Below are 12804 nucleotides of genomic sequence, written 5' to 3'. Positions count from 1 at the left end.
GTCAAAATTTGGCTGAAAAAGTCTACAAGGCCTTATGAATTTGTACAGTTTTGGCTTTTGGCATAAAAAAGTGTACAAGGCTATATATAGCCTTGTGACTTGTCAAATTTTGGCTGAAAATGTGTACAAGGCTATAGCCTTGTGACTTGTCTAATTTTTGCTGAAAAAGTCTACAAGGCTATAGCCTTGTGACTTGTCAAACTTTGCCTAAAAAAGTGTGGCTTGTCAAATTTTGGCTGAAAATGTGTACAAGGCTTTGTGAACTTGTCAAATTTTGGCTGAAAAAGTGTATAAGGCTATAGCCTTGTGAACTTGTCAAATTTTGCCTGAAAAAGTGTACAAGGCTATAGCCTTGTGAACTTGTCAAATTTTGCCAGAAAAGTGTACACTTTTGGCTGAAAAAGTCTACAAGGCTATAGCCTTGTGAATTTGTCAAATTTTGGCTTTTGGCATGAAAAAGTGTACAAGGCTATAGCCTTGTGAACTTGTCAAATTTTGGCTGAAAATGTGTACAAGCCTTGTACACATTTGACAAAATTTTGGCTTTTGGCATGAAAAAGTGTACAAGGCTATAGCCTTGTGAACTTGTCAAATTTTGGCTGAAAATGTGTACAAGCCTTGTACACATTTGACAAAATTTGAAAAAGTCTACAAGGCTATAGCCTTGTGAATTTGTCAAATTTTGGCTTTTGGCATGAAAAAGTGTACAAGGCTATAAGCCTTGTGAATTTGTCAAATTTTGTCTTTTGGCATTTGGCATGAAAAAGTGTACAAGCCTTGTGAACTTGTCAAATTTTTGCTGAAAAGGTCTACAAGGCTATAGCCTTGTGAACTTGTCAAATTTTGCCTGAAAAGTGTACGAGGCTATATAGCCTTGTGAACTTGTCAAATTTTGGCTGAAAAAGTCTATGAATTTGTACAGTTTTGGCTTTTGGCATAAAAAAGTGTACAAGGCTATAGCCTTGTGACTTGTCAAATTTTGGCTGAAAATGTGTACAAGGCTATAGCCTTGTGAACTTAGCGCTTAGAGAATTTAGTTATAAGGCGCTATAGAAATCTAAAGTTATTATTATTATGTTATTATTACACCTTGTCAAATTTGGGCTGAAAAAGTGTACAAGGCTATATATAGCCTTGTGAACTTGTCAAATTTGGGCTGAATAAATGTACAAGGCTATATATATAGCCTTGTGAAATTGTCAAATTTTGGCTGAAAAAGTGTACAAGGCTAAAGCCTTATGTACATGTCAAGTTATAATTATTATGTTATTATTACACCTTGTCAAATTTGGGCTGAAAAAGTGTACAAGGCTATATATATACATGTAGCCTTGTGAAATTGTCAAATTTTGGCTGAAAAAGTGTACAAGGCTAAAGCCTTGTGAACTTGTCAAATTTTGGCTGAAAAAGTAACAAACAGCCTTGTCACACAAATTTAAGTGCTCTCCAGTCGCCTACAAAAGGGTTCAGGCCTGAAGTCTTTTAATACTTGAAAGAGAAATTAACACTTTGTCAAAATTTATTTGAGCCTTTTCTCACAGTGTTTTATATTATCCACAGCTTTCATTGTGAGTAATTCTTAATAATGTCCAGTGCCTTTAACGAAACATCCAAGGCTTCCATAAGATTTCCAAGGGTGGGGGGGGGGGGCACTAAAACTTGCAGTTTCCAGCTCCAAGCAGTTTGAACCAGCAGTACACAATTCAAGCATACCATTGACTACGTCGTACTTGCTTGCATGTCTATCTCCGACTGCCTGGTACTTGTGTCATCCACACTGGACACACTCAACTCTTCATCTAGTTCTGACTGGCTGGAACTGGTTGCTGCTGCTAAATGGCTCAAACCGGTTTGAACCAGCTGTGCACAATTCAAGCTCACCATTGACTACGTTGTACTTGCTGGAATGTCTGTATCTGTTATAGACTGCCTGGCACTAGTGTCATCCACACTGGACACACTCACCTCTTCCTCTAGTTCTGACTGGCTGGAACTGGTTGCTGCTGCTACTGGTGTGGACTGGTTTGAACCAGCTACATCCGGTTTGGACAGCTTGTCAGTTTTCTTGAGGTAGCAGGCGGTCTTGTAGGGTGGATCTATCGGTGCTTGCGTCGGAGGATGATAGGAGTAACCTGTACCCGGTTCAAGCTAAGCAAGGAAAGAAGAAAAATCAAATTACTGTTAAAGATACTGGACACTATTGGTAACTGTCAAAGACCAGTCTTCACAGTTGGTGTATCTCAACATATGCACAAAATAACAAACCTGTGAAAATGTGAGCTCAATTGGTCGTCGAAGTTGCGAGATAATAATGAAAGAAAAAACACCCTTGTCACACGATCGTTGTGTGCATTTAGATGGTTGATTTTGAGACCTCAAATTGTAAATCTGAGGTCTCAAAATCAAGTTCGTGGAAAATTACTTCTTTCTCGGAAACTACGTCATTTCAAAGGGAGCCGTTTCTCACAATGTGTTATACCATCAACCTTTCCCCATTACTCGTCACCAAATAAAATTACTATTATTGCACTGTTAGGTTACATCAGATCAACATGATTTAGCACTGTTTTCAAACGAGAGTTGTGCTTAGAATTTCTTAAAAGTTGAGTTTCAAAACAATAGTTGGGTTCTTGTATTTGTCAAAACACCATGCAAGTCTTTCGCATATTTGAATGTTGGGACCAGGGCTGCATTTTTAAATGCTTGTCAGCAGGGCCCATTTTCATTCATTGCTTAGTAAAATCAGATTACCGGCCAAGACTCCACTCAATTGTTATGCTAAGTAAACAACAGCTAAATACCAGTCATAAGCAATGTATATGGCATGACATTTTGGCCAGTAACATGTGTAAAATAAGCGAGCTATTTTCGTGCTTAAGCAAATTTTTTGCTTAAGCAGCTCTATGAAATTGGCCCCAGGTGTTTTCTGCTCATGGAGTGGCCTTTAGTAGAATTAATATTTCATAAACGCTGCTTACATTAAGCAAAGCACAAGTAGCCGCTTGCTTGGCGTTCTTGTAAGCAGATGAGTGATGAAACAATCCAAAGACATTGTGAATGCGAACACCTGCTGTCAAATCATATCGAGCCTTCAGGCATTATAACACAAGGCCGAATTTTAAAAACTTGCTTACCGGTAAATGCCCTAACTGTATGTTTTTGTTCTACATTGTTTAGTAGGAACACAAACTTGATTACGGATAAACACCTACGATGTACCTGTAGGTTTGACTTCTATAGTAAGAACCAAAACTTGCTTAACGGTAAGCACCTTAAATGTATGTTTGTCTTCTATAGTAAGAACAAAAACTTGCTTACCGGTAAGCACCTTTATGAAATTGGGCACTGTGTTATAATTATACGACATTCCTCTTACCTCTAGTGGATAAGTTTTGTCCGAGTCGTAGGCGCTGAGGTCACCACACGCTAAGAACGGAACAATAACTCTGTTTGGTCCCTCTAGGCTGTTGAAATCTACATCTGGGAAAAAAATACAAAATTAATGAAAATTAAACAAATAATCAAATTTGTGTGCTTTCAGATGCCTTGAGACGGCTTGAAGTCTTTCTCAGATTCAAATATTTTAGTGAGAAATTAGAGGGAGTCGTTGCTCGTGATGTTATAAACTATCAGCAGCTCTTCTGTGCTCCCCAAACAGGTCCAGCGCCTTTAAAGGAACATTGTATATACAACGGCCAGGCTTCGGACTGATGATACTCAAGCCTACAGACTGTAAAAGGCGTAATCCTGTTTCAGCCCTAGGAGTAGGTAGCAACAGCCTCTGGAAAAAAAAATTGTAGCCCACACCTTGAAGTGGCCTTCAGGCCTTGTGTGTGTCTGGCGACTTGCATAAACAAAATTAAATAAAAGTCTGGGGCCTTTTAAAAATGGAGGAAAATCTTGAGCAAAGACTTCATTTTTCCATGAAATCAAGTCTTTTTCTAAAATCGATTTTAACAAAACTAAATAGTCATTGATCCCCCTGCATATGATGTCACAATCCAAAACAGTGCCCTCAGTGAGGTCAATGATGAGAGTTGTGCGCTGCGCTTAAAAGTAAACGCAACTCCGCTATGTAAGGGGTGGTCTTTTTCTCTGCTTTTATCTTGTGGCCTAAATCTGGGAATGTTACGGTTATTAGAAAGACGAAGAGACTGAAAATTTTTGCAGAAATGCAGTTAAATTGTTGGACTTACTATAACGTTGATCGAGTAGTGGGTTAGACATGTTGGGTTTGTACCCTGCAGGCGGAGCATAGCCCTGGCAAACAATAAATGCTTCTGCAAAGAAGAAAAAGAAAAAAGAAAAAAAACTGAATTAAGTAAACAATTTTAAGCAAAGCTTTAATTTCTCATTTATAAAATCTGGTTGTAAAGCCGAGGACTCTCAGAAAAGCGAACTAATTCACGATAGCCAAGTATCCCACAGGACAGAAGACAAGGAAGGAAACTTCAGTTTTATAGTTTTATAGGGGGGAGGAAAACCCCAGCGAATTAATCATTGGCAACCCATGCAATCAGGTAGGGACTGAAAACCCAATCCACACAGGGCCCCAGGCAGGATTCGAACCGGGGTCCTAGAGTTGGAAAGCAATATATCAAAAAACAACAACACTGTGCCAACCCGACCATTTGACAGTAAGACCAATCCTTCAGTTATCAAGACATTTGAAATTTGAAATTTTCAGTTCATAAACCAAAAGGAAGGAAGAACCACAGAATTATTCCAGGGAAAACCCATGCAATCAGGGACTGAAAAACCCAATCAACACTGTGCCGCCAGCGAGATTTGAACTTGGGGCACAGAGGTGGAAGGTGAGAAAAAGACACCATAACCTCTCAGTTTTACAAAAGGAGACGACGTTTCTCACCTATACTTGAGTTTCTGCTACTTCTCGGCTTGGCGACCGTCACATTCGGGAAGAAGATCTTCAGTTGTGAGTAGAGAAGAGTGACGTCTTTGCCACGAAATATCTAAGATGTAGAAAACAGATCATGCCATCAATTAGGGTGCAGTGGTGTAGCTAGGGAGTGGGGGCCAGGGGCAATGCCTTTGTTGGGGGTAGTCAGATTTGAAAATTAATCAATTTGGAAAAACAAAACTCATATTAGGTTGGATTTGAAACACTTCATGGTGTGGTTGCAATCGGAAACACCATGTACATGAGAAGGATTTTAAAAAAAGATTACAAATGTACCTTTGCAACAAAAGTTCCTCCAGTCTTCAGGACATGAGTGGTGATATTAAGCGCCTGTTAAGAGCAAAAAGAAAAATCAAATGCCAACTTAATTTTCTCTGAGCGAATTTATTTCCAACTGAAGTTCTATACAGCTCCTTGGGAAACAAGTCAAAGCCTTCTGCGATTCCAGCATACCATGACAGAGGTTCTACGAATCACGGTCAGTGGCTACTCAATTTTACCACTCGCCAACATCAAATCAAGAAACTAATTACAAGAACCTTTGTTGTCTTATCTTTGTCAAGTCAGAGTTTTATTGTGGCAATGATGATATCAAAAGAAAATGATAACTCAAGAAACTCAACAGAGATCATACAAAAATTATACCATGGGTGGGCACGGACAACTTTTGAAAAAGCCAAGATGTAGTGCTTTGAAAGGTGTAAACACTTTAACAAGTCATACTAAAAACCCTTACAGCGAGAAGGAGCTGTGCTTGTATATATTCATCGATGTCATGAAGTCCTGTTACGTCTGGTGCCCCGTCACACACTACTAAGTCAGCCTGTTCTCCTTCAAACTGACTAATGATCTCATTAGCTGTTGACTCCTGGTGATGAAACAACAACAAATAATATTGAGTGTTTCTTCCATATCAAAACTGGTTTAAAGACAGTGGACACTATTGGTAATTGTCAAAGACTAGCCTTCACAGTTGGTGTATCTCAACATATGTATAAAATAACAAGGTGAAAACCTGTGAAAATTTGAGCTCAATCGGTCATCGAACTTGTGAGATAATAATGAAAGAAAAAATACCCTTGTCACACGAAGTTGTGTGCGATTAGATAGTTGATTTCGGGACCTCAAGTTCTAAACTTGAGGTCTCAAAATCAAATTCGTGGAAAATTACTTCTTTCTCGAAAACTATGGCACTTCAGAGGGAGCCGTTTCTCACAATGTTTTATACCATCAACCTCTCCCCATTACTCGTCACCAAGAAAGGTTTTACGCTAATAATTATTTTGAGTAAACACCAATAGTGTCCACTGCCTTTAAGAAAAACAGCTTTGGTTCTTTGTCTTATTGAAACAAACTTTTAAACGACATTTGGAATTCTCAATTCAAAAACAAAAAGGGGAAAAAAAATGGCAACCCAACTGCGCTGCATGCAAAAAAGAGAGCAACGGGGTAGTAAAACATTTTTTAACCGCCCAAATCTTTACAGCCCAAATAAAATTGTGTTAAAATTATCATGTGAATGTTTCTTCTTCTTGGAGAATCATGGAGCTCTGAAATTTGTCCGCCCCAGAAACGGACCCTCATATCTAGGACTCTGTATCTGTGTACAGCACAGAGGAAGAGTCATAAAATTATAGGACTGCAGGATAGTCGGGTCGGCGTAGTGGTATCTTTCCTCACCTTCTACCTCTTGGACCCCAGCCGTCGATTTCACAAAGAGTTAGGACTCGTCTTACATGTATCTCGAGTTAGGACAAGTAACTCCTCCTAACTTAGGATTAATCTTAAGGTCTGCATGCTACAGTGCAAGGTTGGGACTCGTCCCAAGTCCTAAGATTAGTCTTAAGTTAGGAAGAGTTTTGTGAAATCGACGGCAGGTTTGATTGAGGATTGGGTTTACAGTCCCTAACTGACTGCGAGGGTTTCCCGTGGAATGATTATCTGGTTGTTTTCCTCCCACAATTAAAACTGAAACTTCCTTCCTTGTCTTCTCTCCATTGGGTTCTTGGTCAATTCAGTGATTAAGATTGTTTTGGCGAGAGTCATTGGCTTCACAATCAGAGTAAAAGATATTAAATGAAATAGGGTCCACAGAGGTGAAAGGAAGGGACAGAAACCACTTAGCAAACCTTGATGCCATTTCACTTAAGCATTAAGTATGAATTGGGCTTAAAGGCCTATCCCTACCATTTGAGTCTGTAAAGTCACAGATAGAAGGAAAGCCTTTTCCTGATTTTCACCTTTGTTATATCCCCCTGCAGCTGAATGACCCCTGGTAGAGGAGCCATGGCCTGAAGGTCAACTGCTACAATCTTGACCTTTGCCTTGTCCGCATCGCTCTGTCTAAAAAAGTGAAAAATAGAGTGTCTCTATTTACAAAAAAGGGTTTTAAAAAATACACTAGTCAGTTAAGACTCCTCCACGAGCCCACCTTCTCTGGGCAGTTAAAGACAACAAACATAGAAAGAAACACCAAACACAGAACAAACAAGACGCAACTTACCTGAGTTTTCTACTCAGGACTTGACTCCAACTACCAGGAGCTGCGCACAGATCAACTGCTTTGCTAACACCTGTATAATAAAGAATAAATCATAAGCCATCCTGAAGTTAACCTAAGCACGCTCATAATAATAATGGATATTTAAGGGCAAGTACCTGCAAATTTTGACGTGCATGGCTTGTGACAACTATATTTAATGTTCATTGGGCCATAAATTTCATTCCCTAACCATCCCAGCTTCCTAGTATGTAGCACATCAAGCTAAATCAATCATTTCAATTCAATTAATTCAAAAATGGTTTATTAAAAACATGTCTCGCAGTTAAAAACTGAATTGCACATGTCAACATCATATGTTAAAAAAATTACATCAATCAGAAGTTAACAAAGAAAAGGATATTAAACAAGTCATCACAGGAACCACCTCTGCCCTACAGGTCACACATCTACACCCGAGGGGACATGACAGTCAAAATTTCATTACTGGGATTTAAACCCACACTTTGACGACTAAGCCACCAGAACTTGAGTCCAGTGCACTAGACCATTCTGATATGACACTCAGTTATAACATTGGGAACAAACCCAGTGGCTCTTTATTGAGCACCTTTTTTTCTCTGTTAAATTTTTTTCAACCAGTTTACTTTAGAGGACTGGGCATATTATGTACATGTAGGTCTATGATTAGCCTGAACATCTGACGTCACACTTAGAGGTTTGTGAATAACGCCAGAGACCGGCATCACAACCGTTGCGTGGTTTGACCTTTGACCCCCATACATTTCACATGAGATACACAGTCAAATTCTATGGCGGACGTGATAGGAGTATACTGTTTGGTCTCATGTCACTGTGCATGTTTAGCCAATATCATTGTATCCAATGGAATCACTGGATCTGGGAAGCTTGGACCAGTCTATATCCTTGTGGATAAAGACAGGGGCCCAGTCTAGTCTATAATCAGCTGTTACATTTAACAGCTTTCCAACAGTGTGATTGAACTTGAGAAACACGACTATTAAAATGTGTAACGTCTCTGTGAAAGGCTCTTCTTATGGGTTCTTCAAATTGACTTTCACTGACAAAACAAACTATTAATGACTTCAAAATACAAAGTTATTTTTCAACAAAAAAAAAAGCCTGCATGGTGGGGATAACATGACAGGGATTTTTTAACCCCAGAGTCTACAACTTTTTTAAAGAAAAGTGTCCCATGTATGTAGTGGTGCACAGTTTTTATTTGTAAAGTTTTTCACATAACTGATAAGGCCCTACCTTTAAAAATGTTGAATTCCTCGTTGATCTGAAGCAGTTTGAAAGCGCTACGAGCTCGCCAGCCTTCTTCCTTGGCCAATCGATAATAGATATCTCTCTTGTCTTTTGAAGAGCGCCCCATGATGATCTCAACAATTCACATCGACGAAAGTTAAATCTGTTTATAAAATTGATAACTGAAATAAGATGACCAACCTAATAAAAAAACCAGTTCTTTCTTGAAAAGATTCTTAACACACAGGGATGTAATCAGTTTTATTTGACGTAACTGTGGGGGGGGGGGGGGGTCGGGGTTGCTACTCCTCAAACTATTGTCTCCACTATTATTAGCGAAACAAACCTCACTGTCCAAAATCTTAGGCCTTCTCTAGGGTACAGGCCGTGGGGGCCAGCAGAGCCCCGTCCTCCACAAGCTTGCAACTGAAATTACGGTCTGCTCCGAGGGGGTGGGTGGGGCCGTTGGCACACCAAGAAATTTGTATATGTTGTGGAGGGGACTGAAAAAACACGAGTGGGGTCCCTCATAGAATCTCCTACGACCAATCTGATCAGTTGAGTGGAATTCACCCGATTGTAGATTTTCATTTATGAAAAAGGCTTTTCGATTCCATTTGTAAAATGGTAGTTCAACCTGTCAACATGTCCCCCCCCCCCCTGCCAGTCCGTCCAGAGAGGAAGGTTACCAACTCATCCACACCGACTCCCCAGGTCTCACCATAGAGCAAGGGTCTCACTCGCTCACACAGTTGCTGAGTGCTAGTGTTGTCGTTGTCCTCACTACATTTTTTAGCAGTGTTTAGTCGAAACAGGTCAACTCGTACCCAAGTCAACTCGTACCCAAGTCAACTCGTACCCAAAATATTGTACCCAAGTCAACTCGTACCAAAGTCAACTCGTACCTAGGTCAACTCGTACCCAGGTCAACTCGTACCCAAGTCAACTCGTACCGTACAACGTACGTTGTATGCCGAAACGGAGAATTTCCGTGCGGCGTGATTTTGTAAGCGATAGGAAATAAAAATGATATTCTACCATCATATGGAGCTCACTTTTATTAATAATAATCTCACGAATTTCGTTTTTAATAATGTTTGTTCATCTCATTTCTGCCTTTTTCCGCTAGGATATTCATTCAGATCCATTGTGGTTTCTTTTAAATTCCCGTGTTGAAGGGTCGCCGTGAAAGGCGTTGAACAGATCAGATGCACACTAGTTCTTCGTATCAAGGAGGTATAAATATTTCGACCTCCATGTTCATATGAGACCAATTATTTTCAATGAAAAGATATACTATGTATAAAACGCAACCCTTCATGTTTACCTTGGTGTTTTTCCTGTTAAAGTGTTCCCAAAAGAAAATTTCTTGGTAAGAATTCATTCAATTCATTCATTTGCGTTATGTTCTGATTATCGTTTTCCGATTCAAACAAGTACATTTTAACAAATATACTGTTCCACTTTTTCCAACCAAAACACTTTGCGTAAATTCTTATTATCTTTTTCCGAATTAAAAAACCCAAAAAATTCATTCTAACAAGCCTATATTAAAAAAAAAGTTCTCTGATTAATTTTCCCCACCGATAGGGCCTAAGTAAAAAAAAAACTGCAACATGAAAAAAAACAAGAAAACAAAATCATTGCAACAATGAATAGCTAAATGTGTGATTAACAATATAAATAAATAAATTAAACTACAATATTTATCAGGACGAGTAAAAAAAAATTGTAAACATTTATTTGGGTGCGAGTTGACTTGGGTACGAGTTGACTCAGGTACGAGTTGACTCGGGTACAAGTTGACTTAGGTACGAGTTGACTTGGGTACAAGTTGACTTGGGTACGAGTTGACTTGGGTACGAGTTGACTAGGGTACGAGTTGACTTGGGTACGAGATGACCCGAATTCTGTTTAGTTGGTGAGTTATGAAATGAAACACTTGTTTGTATTGTAGTACTGTACATTCAACATTGAACATCGTCTGATCGTGTTCGTGTGCTTAGAAAGAATATACTAAAATAAGCTCTGATCCAATGCTCACTTCTCCAGACCTTTGATTAATAATGTCGAAATTTGACTGTTTGAGTAAATTGTGAAAAATAAACAATCTTACCTCTATCTTTCCATCACATCCACAGGTCTGTTTATCTTTTTAGCAGTGTGTATCTCAACTTGGAATAGCGCCACCAACAGTTCTTGTCAGGTAAGGTTTTGCCATCACTAAAGGGCGCCCACTACGCCATCCCCATTATTTTGATCCTGGCAGTGCCTTTTCTACCTTCGCGCTTTGTTTTTGTCTGTATTCATTTTTAATTAAGCATTAATTAACAAGGTGCTACCAGTTTGTTTGCACATAGAGTTTTAATTTAAACATAAACTTAAAGGCGAGGCATCAGATTGGTTGATACTATTTCTCATCAAACTTATGGTAATAATAGGCTGTTTGATGTCACTTGTTGTATTACTCCGCATTATCTAGCCCCACCCCTTTTTATGAACAAGGATGCGGACGAAAGTTTTAAAGTTCCACCCGTAAATGTTTCAAAATGAGAAGCAATTTCAGCGACAACTTTTTATAAAAACTTTTCCGAGCACCAAATAACATTGTCAAAGGTTTGTCATTAGGCTAATAATAGTTTTATACCTTGATTATTTTGAAAATTTTATAAGTCATGGTGACAATACCTATAATACGAAGCTCTGAATTTATTTTATTGGGAGAAAAATATTAGAGGCTTTTCTTTCCAAAGATTCATGCAAGAAAAATAACTAACTAAACATAACTAAAATAAATTGAGGAAAACACGAATGAAGCAAAGACTTTTGAAACAAGTTTTTTTTTCATACAAACATTGTATGTTTTATTTACACATAGAAATTAAACTAACAATATTAACTATAATGAAACTCTTTTTAAAAAGACCCTCACAATAATTAGTTCACAAAGTTAACAAAAAAAAGACAACTAAAAACTTAAACTCTATAATTTTTTATTGTTTTTTTGGCAAAATGTACTAAGAGAGCTGTTGATATTATAAACATTTTTAGAAGTGTCCCCTTTGTAGTTTTAGAGAAAGGAGGTAATTAATTTTTTGCTTTGCATTTGTAAATTGATTTCATCAGGTATCATTGAATTTCAGTAATCAAATAGTGAAATTTATTAGTTGGCTGGGGTTAAAGAGGTGAAGAAACTAGTTTGGAAAAAAAAAATGGGGGTGAAAATTAGTATTGTTTTTTATTGTGTTCACTATTGTCCACTACTGAATCTTTTACTGAACTGAATAATAACTTCACTATAAGACCGTATGATTCCCCCGCTTTGCACGCAGTGGTATGCATGATAACAAGTTTTTGTCTGATGGGGACGTGATTGGCTGAAATAATAAACAAGTTTAGACCATTGAAACTGTGCCAATTGGGTATCTCTAGGTGCTAATGATTTTGATTGTAGAGAGTTGTGACAAAAACAGGTTCCAAAGTTGCAAGTTGACTCGAGCTTGTTGCAGTGCCTCAGTGACCATTAATATGTTTTCCATTTTGAGAGCTGATATTATTTTGATTTAAAATAATAATCTTTTTATTTAAGACTCATCATCAATCCATGAGTATAATTTAGAAATGCAATGAAAGTGCAAATTAAAGGAGCCACAGAATAATTGATTTTCTTGTCGGATGCTAATTGTCTCAACTCTCCGATTCATGTTTGTAAAGGCATTTTCTTTAAGAACCCTTCATGCATTTTACAAGAATGAACACCCAAAATAATCTAACATAGGCGTAATAAAACAACAAATTACATTTTTACAAACTAGTCTTAAAACATACATACTTTTATCATGGTTTGACCATCTTGGTCCCTGTATACACAATAATCTAAGCTCTATATTCTCATTGCATATGGAGGGCCAGACTATTTTTATCCCAGCCTAGGTTTAGCTAATTATATGAATTGATTAGGGGATGAAACAATTTTTGCAACTTAATAAAAGTATATAGATCTTTACCAAGGTGCGGCCATCTTAGTTTTCTGCTGTTGATCACTAAATCAATGCCACCAAACTGAGGGTGAAATGAGAAATAGTCTGGTTTCTTTTTGTTCACTGGATAG

General features: G+C 38.1%; 1 protein-coding gene across 2 annotated transcripts; it reads right to left on the bottom strand.

Annotated features, from left to right (window-relative positions):
* Positions 1 to 1743: 1743 nt before the first annotated feature.
* Positions 1744 to 10882, bottom strand: LOC139950496 (tRNA (cytidine(32)/guanosine(34)-2'-O)-methyltransferase-like). Of its 2 annotated transcripts, none has more exons than XM_071949202.1 (10): positions 10810 to 10882; positions 8700 to 8856; positions 7425 to 7494; positions 7162 to 7264; positions 5658 to 5789; positions 5198 to 5251; positions 4871 to 4973; positions 4197 to 4280; positions 3377 to 3480; positions 1744 to 2148 (listed from the first exon to the last, which is right to left on the bottom strand). In XM_071949202.1, the coding sequence occupies exons 2-10, from the start codon at positions 8818 to 8820 to the stop codon at positions 1888 to 1890; spliced, it is 1032 nt and encodes a 343-aa protein (XP_071805303.1). In that variant the 5' UTR covers positions 8821 to 8856; positions 10810 to 10882; the 3' UTR covers positions 1744 to 1887. The 2 variants fall into 2 exon arrangements, with proteins under 2 accessions (XP_071805303.1, XP_071805304.1); XM_071949203.1 differs by having other exon boundaries at positions 8700 to 8875; positions 10810 to 10824.
* Positions 10883 to 12804: the final 1922 nt, after the last annotated feature.

The sequence above is a fragment of the Asterias amurensis genome, chromosome 18 (genome assembly GCF_032118995.1).
Source record: "Asterias amurensis chromosome 18, ASM3211899v1".
NCBI lineage: Eukaryota > Metazoa > Echinodermata > Asteroidea > Forcipulatida > Asteriidae > Asterias > Asterias amurensis.
This window is presented reverse-complemented; position numbering and strand designations above follow the sequence as displayed.